Source organism: Drosophila pseudoobscura, chromosome X, assembly GCF_009870125.1.
Source record: "Drosophila pseudoobscura strain MV-25-SWS-2005 chromosome X, UCI_Dpse_MV25, whole genome shotgun sequence".
NCBI lineage: Eukaryota > Metazoa > Arthropoda > Insecta > Diptera > Drosophilidae > Drosophila > Drosophila pseudoobscura.
In genome coordinates this window covers 55189310-55214203 of record NC_046683.1, presented here as the reverse complement: position 1 = coordinate 55214203, position 24894 = coordinate 55189310, and the positions used below count along the sequence as shown (strand labels likewise).

General features: G+C 49.5%; 2 protein-coding genes across 10 annotated transcripts in view; both read right to left on the bottom strand.

Annotated features, from left to right (window-relative positions):
• Nucleotides 1-2727: 2727 nt before the first annotated feature.
• Svil (Supervillin) overlaps nucleotides 2728-24894 on the bottom strand; it is a 136443-nt gene continuing 114276 nt past the window's right edge. For 6 of the 8 annotated variants that reach the window (XM_033385219.1, XM_033385217.1, XM_033385220.1 and 3 more), the window contains 8 exons: nucleotides 18335-18689; nucleotides 18118-18267; nucleotides 6917-7058; nucleotides 6325-6856; nucleotides 6093-6250; nucleotides 3994-6015; nucleotides 3686-3933; nucleotides 2728-3625 (listed from right to left, as the gene is read on the bottom strand). In XM_033385219.1, the coding sequence (XP_033241110.1) occupies nucleotides 3386-3625; nucleotides 3686-3933; nucleotides 3994-6015; nucleotides 6093-6250; nucleotides 6325-6856; nucleotides 6917-7058; nucleotides 18118-18267; nucleotides 18335-18689 (3847 nt within the window). In that variant the 3' untranslated portion in view covers nucleotides 2728-3385. Of the gene's footprint in view, nucleotides 3626-3685; nucleotides 3934-3993; nucleotides 6016-6092; nucleotides 6251-6324; nucleotides 6857-6916; nucleotides 7059-7327; nucleotides 7567-18117; nucleotides 18268-18334; nucleotides 18690-20093; nucleotides 20234-24894 lie in introns of those variants that run through there. The other 2 variants (XM_002135191.4, XM_033385225.1) reach the window with 2 other exon arrangements.
• Nucleotides 9625-13725, bottom strand: LOC4813909 (uncharacterized). Of its 2 annotated transcripts, none has more exons than XM_015187948.2 (2): nucleotides 13633-13725; nucleotides 9625-11407 (listed from the first exon to the last, which is right to left on the bottom strand). In XM_015187948.2, exon 2 carries the CDS (start codon nucleotides 11230-11232, stop codon nucleotides 10237-10239), a length of 996 nt encoding a protein of 331 aa, XP_015043434.2. In that variant the 5' UTR covers nucleotides 11233-11407; nucleotides 13633-13725; the 3' UTR covers nucleotides 9625-10236. The 2 variants fall into 2 exon arrangements, with proteins under 2 accessions (XP_015043434.2, XP_001354058.3); XM_001354022.4 differs by lacking the exon at nucleotides 13633-13725 and adding an exon at nucleotides 11594-11939.

The window sequence follows — 24894 nt, the reverse complement described above, 5'->3', positions numbered from 1 at the left end:
ATGATGTAACCATCATGATTTTTTGCGAAAATCGTGATGAGCTCGATGTCCTTTTTTCTGATGCCAATCGGTTCGCAGGACTCCCCCGATCACGAAGAGACATGCCACGCCCAGATCGGCCGCTGTGTAGCCGAGATATAGCCTGCAGAACAAACCAGTATTTGCATGAAATGAAATGCAAATCCACTTCTTCGGAAGGCTATATCTCAGGCAAATAGGGCCAGATCGGCGAAGGACCCACTCTCTCAGGATCGCGAGGATCCAGCCTATCGGTCGGCATCAAAATCTCGGCTACGAAAATGAGGCCGATTTTTGACAAATTCAATGATGTAACCATCATGATTTTTTGCGAAAATCGTGATGAGCTCGATGTCCTTTTTTCTGATGCCAATCGGTTCGCAGGACTCTCCCGATCACGAAGAGACATGCCACGCCCAGATCGGCCGCTGTGTAGCCGAGATATAGCCTGCAGAACAAACCAGTATTTGCATGAAATGAAATGCAAATCCACTTCTTCGGAAGGCTATATCTCAGGCAAATAGGGCCAGATCGGCGAAGGACCTACTCTCCCAGGATCCTAGGGATCCAGCCTGTCCGTCGGCATCAAAATCTCGCCTACGAAAATGAGGCCGATTTTTGACAAATTCAATGATGTAACCATCATGATTTTTTGCGAAAATCGTGATGAGCTCGATGTCCTTTTTTCTGATGCCAATCGGTTCGCAGGACTCCCCCGATCACGAAGAGACATGCCACGCCCAGATCGGCCGCTGTGTAGCCGAGATATAGCCTGCAGAACAAACCAGTATTTGCATGAAATGAAATGCAAATCCACTTCTTCGGAAGGCTATATCTCAGGCAAATAGGGCCAGATCGGCGAAGGACCCACTCTCTCAGGATCGCGAGGATCCAGCCTATCGGTCGGCATCAAAATCTCGGCTACGAAAATGAGGCCGATTTTTGACAAATTCAATGATGTAACCATCATGATTTTTTGCGAAAATCGTGATGAGCTCGATGTCCTTTTTTCTGATGCCAATCGGTTCGCAGGACTCTCCCGATCACGAAGAGACATGCCACGCCCAGATCGGCCGCTGTGTAGCCGAGATATAGCCTGCAGAACAAACCAGTATTTGCATGAAATGAAATGCAAATCCACTTCTTCGGAAGGCTATATCTCAGGCAAATAGGGCCAGATCGGCGAAGGACCTACTCTCCCAGGATCCTAGGGATCCGGCCTATCGCATGGCATCAAAATCTCGGCTACGAAAATGAGGCCGATTTTTGACAAATTCAATGATGTAACCATCATGATTTTTTGCGAAAATCGTGATGAGCTCGATGTCCTTTTTTCTGATGCCAATCGGTTCGCAGGACTCTCCCGATCACGAAGAGACATGCCACGCCCAGATCGGCCGCTGTGTAGCCGAGATATAGCCTGCAGAACAAACCAGTATTTGCATGAAATGAAATGCAAATCCACTTCTTCGGAAGGCTATATCTCAGGCAAATAGGGCCAGATCGGCGAAGGACCTACTCTCCCAGGATCCTAGGGATCCGGCCTATCGCATGGCATCAAAATCTCGGCTACGAAAATGAGGCCGATTTTTGACAAATTCAATGATGTAACCATCATGATTTTTTGCGAAAATCGTGATGAGCTCGATGTCCTTTTTTCTGATGCCAATCGGTTGGCAGGACTCTCCCGATCACGAAGAGACATGCCACGCCCAGATCGGCCGCTGTGTAGCCGAGATATAGCCTGCAGAACAAACCAGTATTTGCATGAAATGAAATGCAAATCCACTTCTTCGGAAGGCTATATCTCAGGTAAATAGGGCCAGATCGGCGAAGGACCCACTCTCTCAGGATCGCGAGGATCCAGCCTATCGGTCGGCATCAAAATCTCGGCTACGAAAATGAGGCCGATTTTTGACAAATTCAATGATGTAACTAACCATCATGATTATTTGCGAAAATCGTGATGAGCTCGATGTCCTTTTTTCTGATGCCAATCGGTTGGCAGGACTCTCCCGATCACGAAGAGACATGCCACGCCCAGATCGGCCGCTGTGTAGCCGAGATATAGCCTGCAGAACAAACCAGTATTTGCATGAATTGTTTTTCCCCTTAAATGTAAAACTAGATTAAGTTGCCACGAAAGGTAGCAGTAAACTTGTTTAAAACAAAATACAAATTTTACACATGAAAAAAAAGAAGATTGAGGGTAATTTGGTAAGTATGGCATAACTCCGCCATTTCTTGTCCGATCGGGGCGGGCCTAGGTCACCTGCGATCGGTAAAATATCCATGATTTGATGGAGTCCTTATCAATGACAAAGGATCAAGGATATTTTCCCTAGTCTTATACATGTATATCTATTTTTTGCTGCTCCTTGTGGGCCGATCAGGGCATGCCATGCCTTCCTGTAATCGCAAAAATATACTTATCCTTGATGGAGTCCTTATCATGGACTTTTACCCAGTATTTTATCTTTTTTACATATATTGTGGGCCGACCAGAGCGTGCCACGGCTTCCTGTGATCAGAAAAATATCATTGATCCTTACATAAGGACTTTGATATCCCCAGCCATACGTGTTTAGTCGGCACGCGATGGCTTCCTGTGATCGGAAAAATATCCTTGATGTAGTCCTTCTCAAGGACCAATGATAAAATCGTTTCTTGTGTCGCAACAAATAAATCAATACAAAAAATACAGGAATCTTAAATATTTAAGTGTTATTTAATAAAAAAAAATAATTAAGCGTACGCAATCGCTTTAAACATAATAAAAACACAAATACATAGGCCATAGATATTAAATTAGGAGAATAAAGCTAGCATTAAAATGATTTCGAAATTTAAACAATGAAGTAACGAGAGCTCGTTGCTTTTTTCTTTTTGGTGTTTTGCGGAGATTGAACAAATGCAATTTCGTTAAATCGTTCAAACAATAATAGGTACAGTAAAATAAAATACATAATTGTAAAAAAATCAACTTAATATTATGTACAGGTAAAATCGATGGACTCTGAACGGTTGGTAGTCGAATGAAGCGATTTGGAGTTTATTGCCTGGCATCGTGCACTTGCATAATAATCGTGCAGTGTCGCCTGCTTGCATATACATATAAAAGGTTATAAATCGTACGAGTATATATCGTATATAGTGTGTGTGTAAAGTAGAGAGTACATAGGGATATGCGCACGTGTGTATATGATACTTGTATAGATATAGTATGTATATACTATGGTATATAGTAAGTTATGTCAGTGCCCGTTGCAAAAGCATCGCCGCATACAAAAGTGTGCTTAGAAAAGTGTGTGTGTGGGTGTGGTTTGTGATTGTGTTCAAGTCTATATGGTTGCATTGTGCCTCTCTCCTAGAACAGGCCCCGCTCCTTCTTCAGCTTGGTCTGCTTCCAGATGGGCAGCTGCTCGAACTCCGCCCGGCTGCAGCCCAGTGCCACCTGGAAGTCCTCGGCATTCAAGTATACCTCCAGCCGCGTGGGCTCCACTCCCTCGGGCAGTGGTCGCCCCTTGAGCACCTCCAAAGGATACTCTGTCTGTGTCATTTGTGCCAGCATTGTGCTGATTTCGATGGTATCATCTGAACGGCCATCCTAAGGGATCACAAATTTGAGTTAGCAATTGTTTTATGAATAATTCTTCAGCCGACTAACCTCTACATTGATTTCCCTGACATCGGCACGCTCATTCCATTCCGGAAAGAGGGCTCTGAAGGCCAATGGTTCCAAGCCGGCCCACACCACCTGGCCCTTGACGCCGTGGAAAGCTTCCTTCACATTTTCGCCGTGCTTTGCACGCCAATAGTCGACGGCCGTCTCGAGGGCAGCGCGTCTCTCTGAGATCCAGCGATTAACACCAGCCCGATTGTCATTGGTGGGGCTGCTCCTCTCATCCGTGTTTACTGGAAAGAGGATAAACAATTAATTCCTTACTCAGAGTATTAAAAAGATCGAGAACCTACTCTTCACATCCTCAAGGGGCCACCATCCCATCCAGAGCCATAGCGCATCGCCATCATCCAGCAGGAAGATGGTCGGCTGACGGGCGTTGTAGAGTTGGGCCTGGCTAAACGGATACGGACTGTGCATGTCCTGGCAACGCAACGGATCGCTCAGCTCCAAGGCTTTGAACACTCCCTGGGTACTGGAGAAGTTAAAAATCCTCAGCTGGTAGTCGTAGGATTTAGTGGCCTCCAGTAGGCTGCCATAGTCCGCGCGCTGCTCTCCTAATCCCAAGGCCTTCTTGCAGTCCTCGCTCTCGGCTCCTTCCTCCAGCTCTGCGAGGGTGGCCGCACTGTCGCAACTGAACAGATCCTTGGGCATTTGCTTGATTACCTCGTGGGCAGCCTCCAGAGCGACACTCCGCGAGTGTGGGGCGCTCTTCGCGCCATGCCAGACGAGTACGAGTCCCTGGCTGCCGTGGATCATAAGCATGGAGCTGCGGGATCGCAGCTGTCGCGACTGGCAGTCCACTTCCTTCAGCAGCGTCTCCTCGGAGACATTGCCCTGCAGTTGGTAGAGTCGCCACTGGTTGCGTTTCTCCAGGCACTGTTCCTTGCGCCCGCGGTGCTGCCATAGCTGGCGGAACAGACGCACGAAGGCCGTGCCCTCGTCTCCCTGGGCCACCAGCAGTTGGGAGCCCTTCTCCTTGTCCAGTTCCACAGTCAAGAGAGCGGCGGCACCCTTCTCATTGGCACTCGAGTCCTGTCCCTGCCATGTGAAGTAGACGCAACGATCGCGACCTACGGTGCTCCTGTTGGAGACCTTTCCGCTCAGCTCTCGCACGGTGACCGAGATCTGGTAGATCCAGCGGACAATGTAGCTCTCGGCGGAGTAGAAGTGGCCGTAATCCTCGCGAGCATTGGCCGCATCGAAGTTGAACTCGTTTATCTGCCACTTGTCGGTGGACTTGGTGATGACATCGAAGTGCCGCATCGTGTCGTTGTCGTAGTAGAAGTTGCCACGGCCAAGGTTCGACTGTTCCAGCACCAGATTGGGCTCCTGGTAAGGCTCGCCCTTGTGCAGGGCTGCTCCGTTGAGGGCATGCACCACATGGACGCCGTTCGCCAGGTAGTCCTTCTCCAGATCCTCCCGCTCCAGCTCCGGCCAGTCGCTGAACTTCTCCTTGAACAGCGCCGTCTCCATGTTCTGGGTAATCTTCCCGAGTACGCACCAGTCGGGTCGTTCGGCGCAACGCTTGGCGTACGTGGTGTTTTCCCGGCGACCCACAATCGAGACGTAGTTGAGGGGATTCAGGTAGCACTGGGCATAGTCTGCCGAATCCTTGGCCACAAAGTGCTCCTGGGCCAGTCGCATGGCTGCCCGCTTGGCATCCGACGAGGCATTCTTGCCGTTCCACACGTACAGCTCGCTGCCAAAGTCAAAGACGAGCACCTTGCGGGTGTCCAGCATGTCCACCTTCGGGATGCAGCCCCAGTACTTGTCCAGGGGGATGAGGGCATCGTCCTGGAACTCGTAGATCTTGTTCGTCTCGATCAGACTGCTCTCGAACACATCATCCTCGTCCGCATGGCCGCACTCGGGAATCTCGTACTGCTCCTCCTCCGGCTTGCCGAGCAGCGTCCAGAACTGGCGCCACTGGCGCTCGTTCATGTACTTGCCATCCGTGAGGATCACCTCCTGGCTGGCCGTACATCCCAGGTCCTTGTTCTCCACGATGGCAGCGCAGATCTTCTTGCTGCGCGAGATCTCAATGACGTTCGCGAAGGAGCCCACATAGCGGTAGAGCTGGGAGCCCGAGACTAGAATGAAGCAATCGCCGCGATTCAGCGACGTGTGAAGGGGCGCCACCAGGCGGGTCTGCACATGGGTGCGCCCCTTGACATGTAGCAGCATCACCGGCTTGTGGGGCAGCCACATCTGCTGCAGTGGCAGCGAGGATGACCGCAAGGCCACCGCCTTGAAGTCCTCTATGGAGGCCAGTCCGGCAATGGCTTCGGCAGCCAGGTTTCCATGCTGTCCAACTGGGGATAGTCAGGGGAAAGGATTAGCAGGATTAGCAGGGAACTCCCGTGATTGTGCTGCAAGTGGCACCACTTACATGACTCCAGCTTGAGGCGCCGCAACTCCCGCTCTGCCACTCCTGTGCGCAGTTCCGTGTACTCCGACGTGATGTCGCTGCGCGACGCCAGACTCTTGATTGGATTGCGCGCGGCACGACGACCCTTGGGTCCCTGCACGTGTCGTTTGCTCACCAAACTAAGGAGAATACATAAATTGGAATTAGGACGATGGAAGGGGTGGGGGTGCTGATGCTCCTCGAAAGGACTTACCGCTCTGTGGGCTTTATGTCGTCGAAGGCACTGATCTCCACCTCCGTCGCGCTCTCCTTCTGTTGTGCGGCTGTGGGCTGCGTGGCAAAGAAGTTCTCGAAGGTCTCCTTGTCGTCCAGCCGGGGCACCTGAATCCTCGATCCCACATTAGTGGGCGCCGCCGCGCTCTTGTTGTTGGCCAGCTCCTTGTTCTGCTTGGCATTCTGCGGGGAGCTGCGCTCCCCATCCGAGTCGGAGCTGCTGCTGTTCGAGCGGCTCAAAGTGGAGATCTCCTCCTCGGGATTGACGCTGAGGCTGCGCAGCGTGGTCTTCGCATTGCTCGCGGCGGTGCCGGTGGCGGTGGCACTGCCGGGCACCATCATGGAGGGGCTCTTGGCCAGGCCGAGCTGCGGCTGATTGGCGCTGCGCACCTCCAGCATGGGGCACTTCTTGGCCGCATCGTTGGTCGAACGCTCGAACTGCAGCTCCACGGGCGACTGGGCCTTCTTCTGCAGTCGACCAGCGACTGTGAACTTCTTGGCATCGGTTTGCTCTGCCAAAAGATGGGAAAGTGAGATGGAGAACACTTGGCGAGGGACTCATTCCGCCTTACCTATGCGCTGCTTCCAGTTCTCCGAGTTGGACTTGAGCTTGCCCAAGCGATCGGAGACCTTGCCGCCCTCGAGGCTGGTGGGGATCAGAGGCGAGGGTGGCAGCGGCTTGTCCGACAGCGAGTGGGCCAGAGAGAGCGACTCCTGCAACGAGATTCAAACATTTATTCGTGATTACATTCACTTTCAAAACATTCACCCACGCTCTAAGCCCCAAATTTCGAGCGGCGAACATGCGCATTTATAAAAAAATTAACCAACAGAAATTCGTATAATGGGCCCACAAATATGGTCAACAGTCGCGTCGCAGGTGGCCTTATCGGGGGAAGCGGGTTACCCCACACTACCCGATGACTCACGATGTTGGAGTCTCACAATCATCGGCTGCTTCTGTTTTAGGGAAAAGCTCTTACCAGTTTAACTTTTTCCATTTCCAGCTATTTCCAGTGTATTTGTTTATTCAAATTTTGCTAATCAACCCAGCTGCTGAATGGGGATGGGGATGGGGATGGGCACACACCTCAAACCTCGAACGCTTTAACGTCAAGTACGCTCCATTAGAGACCGGAGCCCGTAATGACAAAGCAAACTGGCGACAGATCAATCGAATGGATGCGCAAATGTATCTGGGGGCTTGCACCCAACACAATGCCAATTTGGCGACTGCTAAACGCTTGGTGCTAGGCTAATTGCGCACCTGGCTGGAGCCCCCAAACGGAGGGAGACAGACAGAGAGAGAGAGAGAGAGAGAGAGAGAGAGAGCTAGAGTACGTGAGAGAGCGTACGATTAGATAAGGGGCTTTTGAAGACCAGACCCCTCCCAGGGCTTGGCGTTTGCTTTGTTTGGTTTGCATTCGTTTAGCAGTAAGTAATTCATAAGCTGTCAATACGGAAGGGAACTAAATGGAATTGTTTAGTGTTTACACTTCGGGTCGCTTGGCGCTGTGCTTGAGCATAAGTTAGATGCATGATAGTACCTTCCCTTCGAAATATCCCCCGTATCTTATCTGAAATGCATGTATCTGTATCTGGGTATTTGGGTGAAGTTCAGTCACTTCTTATCGTGCCCAAAGGCAGTAAATATCTTTCGTTTTATCTTCAATTATGCAATATTTAGGAATGTTGATGTTTATCCAACTCCGACCCTTTTCCTGTATCACCTACGCCCCTGGCTTCTCTTTCCCCAGAATGCAATTTTATCATCAAATAATTGTGCACTACATTTATTATTTACTATCTGTGCCAAAGAGACAGCCTTGGGCAGCCTCTTCTCTTGAATTTCAGCGTGTGTCATGCCATCAATCTCTCTCTCTCTCTCTCTCTCTCTCTCTCGGTCCCTCTCTTCGCCACAAAACCACCGTGAATCAATCATGAATCATCCAATATAAATTGATAAAGCACATACACGAAATATGGGCAAAAGCAGGCAAAGGCCAAGCGGCTAATGAACAGGGAAAACAAAGCGCGAATATCCGATGGAATGGAATGGAATGGAGTGGAGTGGAGTGGGGTGGATCGATGGAGTGGGTACCGTACCCAATCCGAGTGGTAGTTCCTCCGAAAAGGCAAGAGATTCTTCTGCGGAGGAGCGCCCCAAAAGAGGGACCTACCTTAGCCAAAAACAAAACAACAAAGCCAAAAAAACACCTCATCCAAAAGGCATAAATATCATCAAATAAATGCCAATTTATTATATTTTATTGACTGTCGCTTTTCGCTGTTTTTGTCATTTGCGTATTTGCGTGACATTTGGATTTTGTTGGCGTTGCTTTCGGTGGAAATAGTATCTTTTGAAACTACTGAAAATGTTAAAATTAGCATATCAATATATGTATATTCATTTGTTGTCTTGCAAACACCCCATACCATATCGAATGCGAATCAATTGGGCCAAGTTAAGGTGGCTTTTGGTCAAGTTCAAGGGTAGCCTCAATCTTAAACTGGAAATATGGAACCCCGTCTCCATCCCCGTGCCCATCCGTTCAGAGCAGTTCTTTATTCCATTTGATTGGCGGGGAGTGGCTTATTCCACTCTCGAGTGCCACAGACAGAGTCTGGATTGATAAGCCCTGCCGCTGTCAGTTGTGGTTTTCCATTGTCGTTATTTCTGTGCCATGCCATGCCATGCCACAGATGATTGCAACAAGTGTTGCAATGTTCCACAGTTCATTGGCCCCAGCTGAAATACCCCACACCTTTCACCGTAAGGTATGGCTATGCCCCAGCCACAGCCCCAGCCCCAGCCTCTGCTTCTGCCTCTCTTTATTATTTATCTGCGCTCCGCTGCCTTTGGTTTGCCATCAAATCAATCAAAAAAGCCACAGCAAAGGAATTACCTCACATCCCCAATCATTTCATTTTCGGTGTCCCCCCAGCCTCTCGCCGTTTCGGCATTTCGGCGATTTATAATTAATGGAACGTTCATCCAACATTTTGATTTGCGTCAATTTATTTGACAAATTGTGGGCATAGATTAGACGGCTCTCCGCTCGAAGACACGCTTCGATGAGGCCATGCCATGCCACCTTTTGATGCCAGCAAAATAAATTGTCGAGCAGCTGGGGGGCCGTGCCGGCACGGCCAGAATACAGACATTCATATGTATATACATTTCGCCAGAACCCTTCTGCTAATGCAGCTGTTTATACGAAAGAGAATCGCCTGTTGGTTTACTAAGTATATGTGTGCTTTTAGCAGAAACAGACACTCGTTTACGTAGAATTATTGCTTCGTTGTGTATTTTTCTTGCATTTGATACAGAGTCTTTTGTTTAAGATACACGTTTGTTTAATCATATAAATAATACTACAAATTCATTTCATATTCATATTCATACAATATTTTATCTGCGATAGGATCGATTTAGTTATACATACATATGTATGTATGTATATATATATGAGATGCATCGCTATGCTATGCTACGGTTTACCCCAGAGACAAAATGAGACGGTTAATAAGTACAAGGAATCGACTGTTTACTTTGATTTGCTTAAGCTTTCATCGATTAAACAAATAAAATGCATATGGAAGGAGGAACGGCCAAGGGGGGGCTATATAATCTATAGGAAACTACTATAGGAAGGCGTGGCAAGGCCCCCCCCCTCCCGCATTCGTGAGTCACAGCGCTGTGGCGGGACAAAGGCGATGAGGGGCGATGTGGTGCGATCGAGGGTACGATTAGGACGGGGTAAAAGTCTTCCGGGTGACCCGATTGCGAATCCGAATCCGATTCTGACTCATGGGCCTTGGGGCGAGGAGATGGCACTAAAAACTGATCATTCATCCAACAATCTTTGATACTGGAAGCTCCCCTCCTCCCTCATCTGGTGTCGTTCACATAGGTGGCCTCCTCCACGCAGGAGGCCTGCTCCTCGTTCAGCAGATCCGTGATGGAGTAGGCAGACAATGGCCGCGAGAATCTGCGCTCCGAGAGGATGTCGTCGATGCTGGTGACGGGCGACAGGCTGTTGCAGTCCGCATAGAAGGAGTGCGGCTCCTCTGCGCTCCTGGCAATCACCTGGAAGATGTCCTCCATGCTGGACTGGAGGCACAGCGACGGCGGCTGACGCAGCAGCACCGGGGACGCGGGCTCCGGGGAGCTGCCCAGCGGAGAGGCAGTCGAGGGCGTGGCCGAGGTGCCACGGGTGCGTCGAACCACGGGCACGGTCATCGGCTCCCAGTCGCTGTGGGAGGGGGAGGACTTCTTAGAGGGCTCCTCCTCCAGTTCCTGCCACAGCTGCATCGCCTGCTCGATGTGCTGCAGCTGCGCCGAGAGCTGTGTGGCGATGCTCGTCTTGCGGGAGGCGCAGGGCGTCGAGTCGTGCGAATCATCGCTGGCCCCAAACATCCGGATCTCGGGCAGGACAGGCGAGACCCTGCTCACCTGCCGCGTGGCACCCGTCTCGAACATGCGTGCGATTTTGGTGACATTGCTCCGCTTCACTGGCGCCGGCACGGGGGGCAGCGGCTCCTTCGCTGCTGTGGTGGACGTCTGCCGCTTGTGGTAGACGCGTGTGACGGGCTTCCGCGCCTTCTGCTTCTGCTTGGAGGCAGCCGCCTCCTGGGCCTGCACGTGGCAGCACAGCTCGGGCCCGTAGCAGCGATGGTACTTGTGACGATTCGCCTCGTAGTCCGCGTCCGCGAAGCGCTTCATCCGCTGCAGGGACTTGGGCAGCAGCGTGAGGAATACGTAGACGACCAGCAGGTAGGGCAGGCATCCCGCCCACTCCCAGGCCGTCTCCAGGTAGACCATGTAGTCGGAGAATGTAGTCACGTCCATCGTAGCCATCGTATCCGTCGTAGCCGTCGTAGCCATCGTATCCGTCGGATGTTGTTATCACAAATTAGTATCGCTTTCGACTGTTTATTGGTTCACTTTTTCGCTTGTTTCGTGCTTTTGATATAGTTCTTTTGTGGTGCAGTTTTTCGTTTTTTTTTTTTGGTTTGATTCGATAAGCGGCAAAAGTTATATTTTATGACATCACATCACACTACACGGGGATCGGTTCAATATACAACGTATTCATTAGAGATCTTTCTGGCATTCGTTTGCTTCAGATACAAAGGAAAACAGTGCAAGATTTGTTCAATTTTGCAATGTTTTCCCCTGGACATACAAATCCTGGCTCTACTCGCAACCCCCCTCCCACACGCCCCCACTCATTCGCTCATCACACCTTTCGTCAAGTGCTGCCCGCTGCACTTTGCCATTCGATTTGCATTATCACGGGTATTTATGTTTGGGGCTTTCGTGTTTCTTTATCGCCTGCTGACATCCGATACGATGAGTATCGTATCCCCTTCGCTCCACGCAGACCCGAGAGCTCTGCGAGCATTAATAAATTTTGCAATTTTTAGTGCGGCGTGTTTCTGTTGTATTTTCGCAAGTGGACGCGTTTTTGTATTCCGTTGCGCCTTCGCGGTCGTTCGTTCTCTTTGGATCCCCGTCATGAACTATGCGGTGACGCTGTGGCGGCTCGGCTCTGCGATGGCCCCAACGGCTCCGCTGCCCGAAACTTTACGAAAGCAGCGAGCGTGGCGCGTCGCGCGTCTGCTTAACGCCTCTCTCTCTCCCTCTCTCCCGCACTGTGCCTAGCTCTCTCTTTTGGTTCTCTCTGCGGCTCGTGATGCTGTGCTTTGCTTCGGCTTCGGTTTGGCCTCTCGCTCTAAACCTTAGCGGCCTCTACGGGCTGCACTTGCGCATAATTCTCTTCTTTGCTTCGCTTTGCTTCGCTTTGCTTCGCTTGTCCGTTTGACCGTTCCTTCTGTCGTGGGCTCTCCTCTGCTGATAAGAACTTGCGGGTGGGAGGGAGCCAGCAGATGCGGGCCCGAGAGAGAGCCAGAAGATGTGCAACTTTCATTTCAATGAAGTTCTTTGATGATCGCAAAAGGAATGGAAAGGAACTCTGTCTTTTGATGGATGGAAATTACTTTGAAGTATCCCAGAGGGAAACGGTTCCCCAATTCGTTGAATCCTCAAGGAGAAGGGAAAGGTGGCGGCTGTCCTACAAGCCGAGTACATTTCCCCCATTTAATACGTATGTACATATATTTATATTTACTAAATATTTGCATGGCTTTCCACATAATATACGATTCCTCATCTTCGTTTATTTGCTGGGTTTATCAGCTGTGTTGCTCCACCGACAGACAGACAGACAGACGATTGCGACTGCGACATATGCAAACAGCTCACGTATGTAAATAAACCAAATATAGAACACGAGAAACAGCACTGGCAATCATAGCAATTACAACAATAGCAATGGCAATAGCAATAGAAATAGCAACAAATGACTGGCAGGCTCCTTTGTGATTTATGGGAATGGGTATTGTTGCTAATTGTTGACTTTGCCGCCACCGTAGAAATATGTGTCATCTTTCTGTAAGATTTTCCATCTGAAGCACACAAGTATCTATGGATTTGTAAGCTTTACATCTAGTATATGTGTGTATCTACGAGTTTTCCCATCTAAATCCCGTGTATATTGGTGGGGCAAAACAGATGCGCCTTCCGAAGCACTTTTCGACCCAAGTAAAATGAAATTGAGTTATTTTTGAACGATTTGCGTGGGTCTCGGTCTCCGTCTCGGTCTCGGTTCTGGCCGTCGTTCTGTTTTGACGATTTGTAATGGCCAAGCGGATTGCGGTCACATTTGATGATTTTTTTTTTGGCAATCGCACTTTTGAGAAAGTAGCTTTTTGCTTTCTTGGAGGTGCTGCTATAATCGGGTGGGTGGTTCGGTGGTGAGTGCGAGTGTTGGACAAGTGGAATAGCCAGCCTTGTAACACTTTCTGTATTCAAATATTTTTGGATTTGTCACATTTCGTAATAATAATTTTTGCACACTTTTTTCAGTACGAGGCGAATGCTAGAGAAACTATGAATAAATATTGCCATTCGCTTCCTGCTGTTGCCGCTGCCGCTGCCGCTGCTGTTGCTGCATTTGACAGTTGATGTTTATGCAATTCAGGAAATTCACTTCACATTACTTTTTATGCAATCCGAACTGAGAGGCAACTGAGAAACTGAGAGATCGCATCGGTAGAAAGAGCGGGTTTGGTTTTCGAAACCAGAGGTGGGCAGTACGGGACCGGGACACTATTTTTAGTTTTGCCGCTTATCAATTTTAATGTCAATTGCTGCAACGGCAGGCAGCAGCAGCAGCAGCATCATCAGAGCAGTGCAATACTCGTAAATGCATAGAGCACTAACAATAACAATAAAAAAAAGATCAAGTGGAAAGGAAAGTAATGCGAACGCCGAACCGATCGGCACGAAACCGCGACTGGGAATGGATCGTAAGTTACAGTACGAGGCGCTCGGAAAGCTTGCTCAAAGCCGGCCCAGGGAGAGCCCACGAGAGAGAGAGAGAGAGGGGGAGACCGATCCCATGACGAAGTGGAGGCTGCGACTGCTGCTCTCCCAAGTGCCAGGGAAAAGAGGAGGCAGCAGGAGGTAGGAGGCAGAAAAGGCCTTTTGAAATTAAACTAAGCGTAATAAACAAGATCATTGTGGGGACAGGGCCTTGCAGAGGAGAACAAAGGAAGAAGAGAGCGGAGAGCGGAGAGAGAGAGAGAGAGCTGCAAGTGAGAGGAGGGAAGTTTTGGTGGCGAAAAAAGGGTACAACACAAAATACATATCCCTGTGGCCAGGCCCCAGAAATGCCTCAGATGAATCACAGCATCCGAATCCGAATCCGAACGCAGGCCTAACGCGAATTTAATTAAATCCCAACTAAAAATAAATCAATGCCAGAGGTTCCTGAGGAGAGGACAAGCCGCACAATGAGGTAATTGTCTAAAAATTCAATAAGCCAGAAGTACAAGTGCTGACAGGCAGCTGACAAAAAGAGATACAAAGATACTCGTAAAAAGAAAAAGGCGAAATGAAATGAAAGAGTTTTTACTAGACGACATGGCCACCTTATCGGAGGGCAGAAAAAGGAAAATAAATGAATCACACAGAAGGCAATAAAAATAATCAGCAATAAGCAGGCAGCAGCAGGCAGCGGCAGGCAGCAGCCGCATACTTGCAGCTTGTAGATACAAGCAGCACAAAGATACAGATACAGATACACGCGAAGGAAACGGAGAAGGAGAATGGGTTGGGGACTGGGCGATGGGGGATGGAGGATTGGGGGGAGACAGCGATATGGCAGCAGTTGATTTAGAAGTTTATGGAACAACTTGGGGCTACTGTTGTTGTCACTGGCTGCCGCCTGCCGCCTGCCGCTTGCCGCCTGCCGGGGCATGTGGCATGGACTAATGAACAAGTACAGCAGCAGTCAGGCCAGGCAGCAGCAGCAGCAGCAACAATAAGAATAATGAAGTAACCAGAGGACAGGCAGAGCAAAAAGCCAAACAAAAAAATAGCAAGTATATCAAATTTACAAAACAATTTACAACAGTCTGAGGCATGAGGCATGAGGCATGGGGCATGAGGCGAGGAGGCTGGGCGGCAGCTGGAAGCTTGTTGGGTTGGGTCGGGGCCCAGAAGATGAGCACGTTCAAGATCAAGACAGAGATCAAATGCTGGACCTAGAGCCAGCCAGAGAGAGCTCTGCTCGTGGCTCCAGTAACAACAACAACAACAACAGCAGCAACAACATCTGCTAGTTAGAAACAGAGCCCCAGCCCAAGCCCAGGCCCAATCCCAAACACAAACCCAAAGACAACCTTCATGCCATGCTCCTTCTCTTTGCTCAGTTTGTAATTGTTGCAGCAACGACTACGCCCGGTGCTCTGTGGTCTGTCTGTGGTGCTGCCACACAGCCCACAAGGCAAGTTTTGAGGGAAAATTATGGCAAAATGGAAGTTGGCAGCAGCAGCAGGACAGAAGGAAGCGGAGGAGCACCAGGGAGTGGGCTGCAGCTCCACGAAGAGGAGTCCCGTGTCTATATTTAACTGGGATGCTACGACTCCTCCTGCTGCTGCTGCTGCTGCTCCTCCTTGGATGTCCCTCTCCCTCTCTCTCTGCCCTTCATTATTATGCGCATTTTCATGATGCAGCCGATCGTGGCTTGATAAATTGTTCTAAATTATAAGAGACCTCTTTTTGCCCGAATGTTTTGACACACACACGCGTCTGGGGACACAGCGTCAGAGCATCAGGGATGGGATGGGATGGCCCGACTAATTGCTCAGAGGCCACCTTGATTCTGCCATTTGGGATCTCTGCCAAACAGCGCATGAAAATCGCAGACTTTTCCGACCATCAGAGCACAGCAAAGCAGAGACCAAAAGAGACGCCAAAGAGGAATACAGAAGCAGAAAGTCATCTTAATTATTAATAAATTGTATTCTAATGGACGTCAAAATGATGTCTTGCCGCAGCGTAGAAAATGAGGGTAGAACAGTGGGGAATGGGATGGAAAGTGCGCCTTCTGCGATGGGTATAGCCCGTGCTCTCCCATTTACCGTACCATTGACCTTGTCCCACTGTACGGCTCCGCTTGAGGGGCGCGCTTGAAGAGCGTGTGCGCCGCCCCTCCGAAAACGTAACGAACCAACAACAAAATGGGGAAGCAAGACTCCACTCCACTCCAAACCAATCCACTCCAAGTGGCATGTAATTCGCTGCCAACAACACTTCAAAACTCATTTGCCCCCGCCAGAGAGTATTTTGGAATGGTGTGTGGGTCAGAAGATCGCTTTGACATGATTTCCTCACAACATTTCCCTCTCTCTCTCTCGCTCTCGCTCTCTCCAACAGTGGCAACCCACAGCTGCCGCCCCGGCGGAGGACGATGATGAGTAAGCCCCACATGTGGCAGGAGGCGGGGGGTTTCCAAACGTAATTAAATGTGATTACTTTGTGCAATTCGGGTGGGGGGGAGTCTGTGGCAGGGCAGGCAGAAGACCCGCATAATTATGGGCCACAAGTAACCGTTTAATCAGGCACAAACCAAGAGAGAGAGAGAGGGAGAGAGGGGTAAGGGAGGGAAAAGTTCACTAAACTTCATTTATGGCCCAAAGCTAGCGGCGGCTAATTGACAGCCCAAACGGCATCCGACGATGGATCCATGTCTCGGGCATTTTCGCCAGCGGTGCAAGTGCCGCTCTGATATGTGGCCATGCCCATAAAAGAGAATAGACAGGAGATATTTTTGGACATGGCATGGCAGTGAAATTTAGCGGCGGAACAACTACTGCATGGGTTTTGCCGGTAGTGACATCACAACTGCACGTTTCGTTTCGTTTTCATTCGAATGAAAGTAACATTTGATTAACAATTCCAATTCCCCAAGCGAAAAGACGGTCCCCTCTGCATTACTGCGCTTGGCCACAACATATTCTACCTCTAATTATCAATAAAGATAAAGATCCCCAACAAAGGGTTTCAATGGGCGGAACAGGCCCCCAAACGGCACACAGACGCTTGTGGCGGATATTTGTGGAACTGTCTGGTAGACACCGCCACCTGGCGTCTTTTTGTTGGCGCCATGAGGCGGCAATAAATGGAACCCGACAATCGGCTTTCGCACAATATTCGTTGCATATTTTTGGGCGTAAATGTAAATCAAGTAGAAACGTAGGCGCGAAATTCAAATAAATGTGTGTGTGGCCAGGACTTCATTGTTGGAACTTACAGGAACAAATTGGCTGCCAAATTGGGACGACCATCGGGATTTGGATCAACGGCGGATTACCACCGAACGGAGGTACTCTCGGGACTTTTGGTTTTCATGGTTTAAGTTTCCGTTTTTAGATACTAGAGGGTTCCTTTAATACCCAGTATTCGAAGAGTTTTGGAATATACTAAGTAGTGTTGTGTATATTGTGAATGTGTGCAACACCCAGAAGAAAGCGTTTCCGACCCTATAAAGTATATATCTTTCGTCCCGATTAGCGCCTGGCTCTTAGGGATTATGAGAGCTAGAGCTACCAAACTTTTCATCCAGACCTCTGTGTGATATCACACTGTTACACAAGCGAACAGCGATACCAAAAGACTGCGAGAGACATACCCGTGTATACTGAATGAGTACCGGGTATGCAAGCAGAGCTGCGGCCCTTGCCGCGTCTCACAACGTTCCCGCTTGTTCAAATACTAAAATACTGCACATGACAAATGACACATGATGTTTTCCGCTGACCAAAGATTTCTGTTTTGATTCAGTCCCCTCTAGAGGTGGCTCTTTGACTGACAATGAACTACGTGAGTCGTCTTAGATTGTTTACGAAAAGCATCAGCGCAGTACGAATGAACGACGGAGCGCACCTTATCTTTGAAATCATAAATCTGATTGTGAGTCAGGCCACTGCAAACGCACTCGTACCCGCACTCGTAAAATAGTCACCCCCATGCACAGCCCCCGGTGGCACCGCCCGCCGCTCCACTCTTTCAATATCACTTGCACTTTTCGCATTATTATGTCATTGCCGTCAGCTTTAACGCTCTGCTGGCATGCCACGGACAACGGGTGCATTGCAGAAATGAGCGGAACAGAGGAGTCGAGTCAAATGTGCAGCAAAACGTTAATAAACAAAACGATTAACAATAAGGAAACACTTTTCACGCAACTGAAATGGGGATCCAGATCGTGAGATCGTGAGATCGAGAGATCGGATCCGTTGCGGTCCACAGAGGCACGCATGCGCAGGCGCAGTGGCAGCGCAGTGGCAGCGCCGGCGACAGCTTAACCCAGAGAAAAAGGAACGAAAATGGAAGTGCAAATGGAAATGGAAATGAACTCACGTTTACAAAGTTTTCGCGGCGTATATCGTCGACTTCGTCGCGCTTCGAGATGCGCTTCCTCCAGTCATCCTCGCCGCTCTTCTGCAGCGAAGCCAGACGCTCCTTAATGGAGGTGGTCTTGGTGAGTGTGCGCTGATCGGGGCCCATGACCTGGACGCAGGGAGGAGGGGACTGATCAGGACTGGAAGATATGGCAAGGACGGAGTGGGGGTCTCACCTGGGTCGATGAGCGACGCACGCCTTGGAGAAACTGGGGCAACGCAGTGGGATTCGATGGGTCTTCTGTTTGCTCCTTCTCTGTCGCTGCTGTCGCTGGCGTCTGTTGCTTATCTGCCGCTGATTGCAGCGATGAGTGCGATTGCACTGGTGATTCCTTCGCTGACGCTGACGATGTGCTGGGCTGTTGCTGGCTCTCCTCGTTCTCCTTTGCTACATGACGCAACTTGACGAAACCGCTGCCAATTGGGGGCAACTGGGGGCCAACAATGCCGCCACCAATGCTGGGTGGCAGAGGTGCTGCTGGTGCTGCTGATATGCCCGAGTGACTTTTACTTTTTGCAATGAGGGGATTGCTGCAAGAGACGACAAACAGAGGGTAAGAGAGATGATAAACCGTTAGAGGAGTGTGCCGCATAAAGCGTGGCAATTAAGAGGCGCGTATCTACAAGATGCAGATACACTGCTGCTGCACAGATTGCACTGCATTGAAAACGTGCGTTTTCCTCAATGGGTTCTCCCATTCCCATTCCCATTCCCCTTCCTCCCTCCACTAGAAGGAAACTCGTGACATGACATTTTCGAAGCCACTAATGAGAGGATAGAGAGAGAGGTCTGCTGCCTTATTGGATCTATGGTGGCGTCCCCCAACCCCTTCCTCCCCCTTCCCCTCCTGTAGAATGCACATCCGATCGACAGGCAGAGCAGCCTTTTATTTCTGCTGAGATTTTAGTTTTTGCGCCTGGACCAAAGCCAAAGCCAAAGCCTTAGCCAAAGAAAACTTTCTCCTTTAATAGGGGACCCATACCCCTGCCCCTGCCCCTGCCCCAGCCCCTGCCCATACCCATCCATTGGATGGCCATTTATTAACAGGCCAGCGCTGGGCAACAGTACAGTTTTTCCTATAGATGGCAATGGAATTTCCTTCTCCAAATGGCGGCTGCTGTGCTGGATGGGTTATTGTTATGGCTAGGTCTCATTTTTATTGCCAGCCCCACAGGCGGTTAATGAGGCAAGTCGTTTGGTTGGGTTCGGGACTGAGGATCGCTTCCAGCGGGTGACAGAAGGGGGAGGATAATCCTCTGACATTTGAAATATGTTCGGCTTGGAGGAGGAGGAGTGGGAGTTCCAGAGTAGGAGGCCACCCGTTCCATGCCATTCTCGCAGTGAATCAATCATTTCAAACGATGCTACTGATCTTTAATCTATTCCAAATTCTTTCAGCACGTCCATTGATCATCTCTGGCGCTCCTCATGATGAGAGCTGCTTCTTTGTCTCGCCACAGATTCAATCTATTTCGAAACTGCTTCTGCTGCCGCCCCTCTTGTAAGCGGCCCCGTTATGAGATTTTTCACAAAAGTCGCGCCAAATGAATCTCGCATTAGTCACCAGGCAACAGCCAACAGCCAACAGCCAACAACAACAACACCATCCATGGCGACATGTATCGGTATATTCTGGATTCTGGATGTTGTATCTTTGTATCTTTCCCTCCCCCTCCCTCCTCCCCAAAAGGCGAAGTTATCTCACAGCGTGAGTCAAGAAGTGGGGGTTCTTTCAAGCGCAGAAATGGGCCTGGCTTTGGCATTTATACGAGAATACGAATACGAATACGAATACGAGTGTATGTTACGGGTTGTCTGACTTTTTTTGAGCGACGGCCAACATTTAAGAACCGCTAAGAAACAAGTTCCACTGTTTTCGATGTTTGGCAATGCAAAAAAAAAGGAGGAGGAAAAGAAAAACGAAGCGCACTTACACTTTGACAAGCACCGAGCACGTGGGGTTTGACAGGAGCTGCCTACGCGTGGTTTGGCAGCCACTGCAAGTGGTTTTCAAGAACAGAGCTTGTGTTTTGGATGGACCCTTGCGAGGGAGGACAGGACTTGCCCTGCACGTTGTTTTTCAGTCACTGCGCACGAGGTTTGGCAAGCACTGGCCGAGAAGGGAAGAGCACCGACTGCACGCGACGACCAAAGAAAGACGAATGAGCGCAGATTTTTTTTTTGTTGCTGCTGCAGGTCCAAGCATAGGTCCACTCCACAGTGCAGATCCGAAACTGAATCTGAGTCTGAATCCAAATCCGATTTCAGACGAAGCTTGGCCGCGGCAGAGGCAGAGACGGCGGCAGAGGCAGAAACAGAGGCTTCGTTTGGGTTTGCATTTTCGTTGGTGTTTCTTTCCATAGTTTTTGGCAGGTATGTAAAACAAACGAGGCGAGACCCGCTGACAGCTAAATTGCTCATTAATTGGGGAAAATTTTGACAGAAAGACAGAGCCGTAGACCCGCGGACAGGCAGCAGCGCGCAAAGTGGATGGCCAGGTGTTTAGGCCAGAAACCTCTACCTGGAAATCTCAACACAGGCAGCCGTGTCACATCTTTGGCGTTTGATCTCGAAGGAAAATCACACATATGCATGTACCTGAGGCCAAAGTTCAAAGTTGAAGCCAAAGAAATCAAAGTAAAAGCCTGGCTAATGGAATAATGGGATAATGGAAATGGACTGTGCGGGGGCTGGACTGGACTGGACTGTGTCTGGGGACTATCTATGGCCCCCCAGATACAAAGATACAATGTCCATAGGTCAAAGTGCAGACACGCGAATTGCTGCTCCTGCCGGGCTACGTCTTTGGCCGCTTGTTTGATAGTTTTCATGCAGTAATTGCCCTTTGGAAACCGTTTAGCAAGCAATTAATTTGAGTGCTGCCCCATTCCGAGGTGTGGCAGCCCAAGGAGCGCACCCGTGCCCACGTCTTTGGGAAGTGTTTGCCCGGCGGAGTGGCGCAACTGGACGGATGTTTCCGTAGCTTCCTTTCCGTGCGGGCGTCCGTGTCCATCCCAAGTATCGTTGATCGGAGACCTCGAGCTCTCCCATGTTTTGTAATTGAATCTTTCTCTGATGCGATGCCGTAATTAAAATTTCTTTCGGCCAACAAAAAAAGTGAATGCGAAACGGAGACCGATGCAGAGCCAGAGGCAGTGGCAGAGGCAGAGACTGAGAGTGATCACGCGATCACCTGTGCGGCTGTGTGTGTGTGTGTGTGTGTGTGTGTGTGCGGCGCAATGCGGCAGAGTAGAAGCCGCTTAATGATATAACAAAATGAATTGTTTTATAAACTATTTGGCGCGGCATAAATGATTGCACGCCACCGCGATGGGTCGTGGATGGGTCTCCGGAGATGGCTTTATGAGCACCTCGCACGGCATCCACCTCCCAGCCTAATGGAGTTGTAGCACTCGTAAATCCACAGATTCATTTGAGGTGTTGAAAATGTATGCAAAAAAAACCAAACAACCAAAACAGTCCGATTTGCTGCATCTTCAGCGAATGCAAAATCTTTGCTTCTGGAGGGTCGTTGGCTGTCATTGGCATTGCCCTCTCATTCTCCCTCTCTCTCCCCCTCTCTCTTACTCTGTGTCAAGTACTGGGTGGAAATAATAATAAATCAAGGTTCGAGCGGTGTTCGCGTCGAGGAAGGTTAAAGCCGCAAGTCAAGCAAAATAAATCATATATAAATGCACACATCTCACAGCTAATAATATTTAAACATGATATATGCCCCAACAGAAGCGCCCCAGGTTGATGGACAAACCGCAAATAAAAGTCGAGCGGATCGGGTCGGATCGGATCGGATCGTATGGCAGTAGCCAGCAGGCACTCGGATCTTTCAGGTGAATCTCAGGGAAACAGGAATACCAGCCAGGGGGAAGAGGCAAAGGGGCAGAGGAAATGTGACGCGTCACAATGATTCCTCAAGTAAGCAATAAATCGACTTATGCAACCCCTTTATGCCCCACAGACAAGAGATTTGCTTTGGCAAACCTCTCAAGTGCCTGCAATTTTCGGCTAAAAGAGAGAGAGGGAGAGGAAGAGAGAAATTACTCAAGTGACAATTACTCACAAAGGCGCCAAACAATTTAATGAGTGAGCAATGAGTCTAATGAAGATTTCAAACAATGGAGCACAAGACAGAGAGAGAGAGAGAAAGAGAGGGAGAGAGGGAGATAGAAATGTCAGAGATGCCTCAGATCGCAGTGGAGATTCAAGTTTTGGGGGCCAACGGCGACTCGACTGAAGATCGCGCTCCAACTCTTGACTTTCCCACGCCGCACTTCCACCGAGGGGCGAGGAAGCGGGCTCCGGGGGGACGACGGGGGCCGGCGGTGGTAATGATGCAAAATTACAACGTCAACATGGGCTTACAACTCGGCTGGGATTCACTCTGGTTTTGAATTGTTTTGCACGGTATTCCAAGAGTGGGACGGGCATATTTGTATTCAGTCAAAATAAATACCAGAAATACTTAAAGTTAATGCAAACAATCTCATAAAATAGAACACTTGCTGTGTTCTTTAACAAGCGCATGAAAATACCCAAAATTCTTAATATAATACCAAAAAATACTACATTTAATACCAAAAAATACCAGAAATACTTTTGTTCAGTAAAAATGCTGTTTCTCAGATGGAACTCCATAAAATTCAGGTGCGCAAAAGATGTCCAACTGAATTGCTGCCCTTCCTCAATGCCTGGACCTGGGACCATCGCCTAAGATCGGAAAGATACCAACAGCAAAGTGTTAAAGCGACTTCAAACCATTCGAGGGATATTATAATTGTCGCTTCGGTCCACTCTAACCGTTGATTTTGTTTTTCTGTGACCCCCCCGAGATTTCATTAGTCACTGACCTTCTCCCATTGTCCCCCCAGCAAAAAGTTTTTAGCAGTTTTGCTCGGCTTTCGGCGAGTGTTGGCTCTGGGTTAAAAGTCGTGGTGTTTCACCTGAAGTTCAAGGTATCGGCCTGTGTTGCGTCTGTTGAGAGATCTCTAAAGTGTTCAAATTTAGCCACATCCACGACTCGTATGAATGTACATCCCCTACTGTGAGTAATGTTGGGGCACATTCGAGCGTTGGGCTGGCCACTTTGCTCCCTCAATCAGTCAGCTGATTTTTGTTATTTTACGGGCAGGCGCAGTGCTCCAGACACGTGCTGTCTGCAACCCCTCTGTTGAAGTGCCCTCCACCCTCCGCCCACTGCTCCCCTCTGCCCATTCGGTGCATGCCAGACATGTTTTTCTTAACATTTTCGCCGGTTGCCGGGACAACCCGAAAAAGCGGAATGGAAATAAGCGTCAAAACAAAACTCTCTTCTTTGTTCCGTTGTTCCGATGAGCGGCAGGGGGCAGAGGATTCCCTGTCGATGAGGAGGAGTTCGGTATGGGATGAAGGCACATGGCAGATGGTTTCAGGGGGGGGCGGGAATCCCCCTTAAAAAGTTGACGGACTCCCCGGCTAGACGACAGATATCGTACGGCGACTCGAGAGAGAGAGAGTGCAGCGGAAGCAGGAAACATGCGTATTTTTCGGCAAAACAAACAAAGGAAACCAAGAAACAAAACCCACTCCAGCCAGACCCCCAACCTCAGGCCACGTCTGTGGCTCGATGGCCCGGTGGGGATCTGCTGTTCAGCCTTGGCTGCACACGAGGAGGAGGGGCAAAGCTCTCTTGAATGGGGTTGCGTTTCGGCTACTGCGTGCCTGTCACTGGATTTCCTCGGGTTCTCGGGGTCTGGGGCGTGGTGTTTATTGATTGATATCCGACGGTGGGTAATGGTGCTGGTTCTTCCATTTTGGGGGTCCCGCATAATTACCTGCAGTTCGAAATAATACCATAGAAATCTTTCTTTTGGGGTTTGATTCTTTCCCTGGGAACAGCATGAGTCAACGTTTTCTATCATTTCTCTGTCTCTCTCTCTCTCTCTCTCTCTTTTTCCTTCTTATAGATATGATGACGCTCCCGTTTACCGTTTCACGTTTCACGTTTTCTGTTTTCAGTTTTCTGTTTTCCGTTCTGTCGAGCGTCATAGAAGTCGCCTCTTTTCTGGCTGTCTGTCTGTCCGTCCGTCTGTCTGTCCCTCTGTGGATTTTGACATTTTGATAACTTGTTTCGGTTCTCTTAGGCGGGCTCTTGCCTGGTTTGTTGTCTTAGCCAGAAACAGAGCCCCGCCGTAACAATGGAAAGCATGTGCGGATGTCATTCGAGTGCGCCCTAATTGACCGCCAAAGTGAATGTACTTCTTGTCTGTCTGTCTGCCTTGTCTGCTGCTCCACGCCCCAGAGGGGGGGCGAATGGAATGGCGGGGCGGGGCGGAACCTTGCTTCAACTCCAATGAACTCTGCCGTGAAGTTCAACGAGGTAACCGGCAACACCAGCAGCAGCAGCAGCGACAAGAACTACTACCGACAATCGCTGTATCGCTAGTCCATTCAACTGCCGCCTGCCGCATGTCGTGTCGCCTCGAGTCGCTCCGATTGTCGCAGCTGTTTATTCTGGAGCTTCTGCTGGATCTGAGGCAGCTGAATCTGGAGAGTCAAGTGATTGTGTCTTGGGGAAGGTGCGTTGGCGTTGGCGTTGCCGCAGCAGCACCCCACTGCCCGCCTCGAGGCCTCCAGTCTGGTGCATAAATTCACTTGTTAATTGGGTTCACTGATTCACTAAGCAATAGTTTCCAGAAAGAATCATTAAACAATTTAAATGTAAATTAAAATTGCAACCCG

Coding starts and splice junctions, on each gene's coding strand:
- LOC4813909 (XM_015187948.2), bottom strand. CDS start 11,232: ATGGCTACGACGGCTACGACGGATACGATGGCTACGATGGACGTGACT.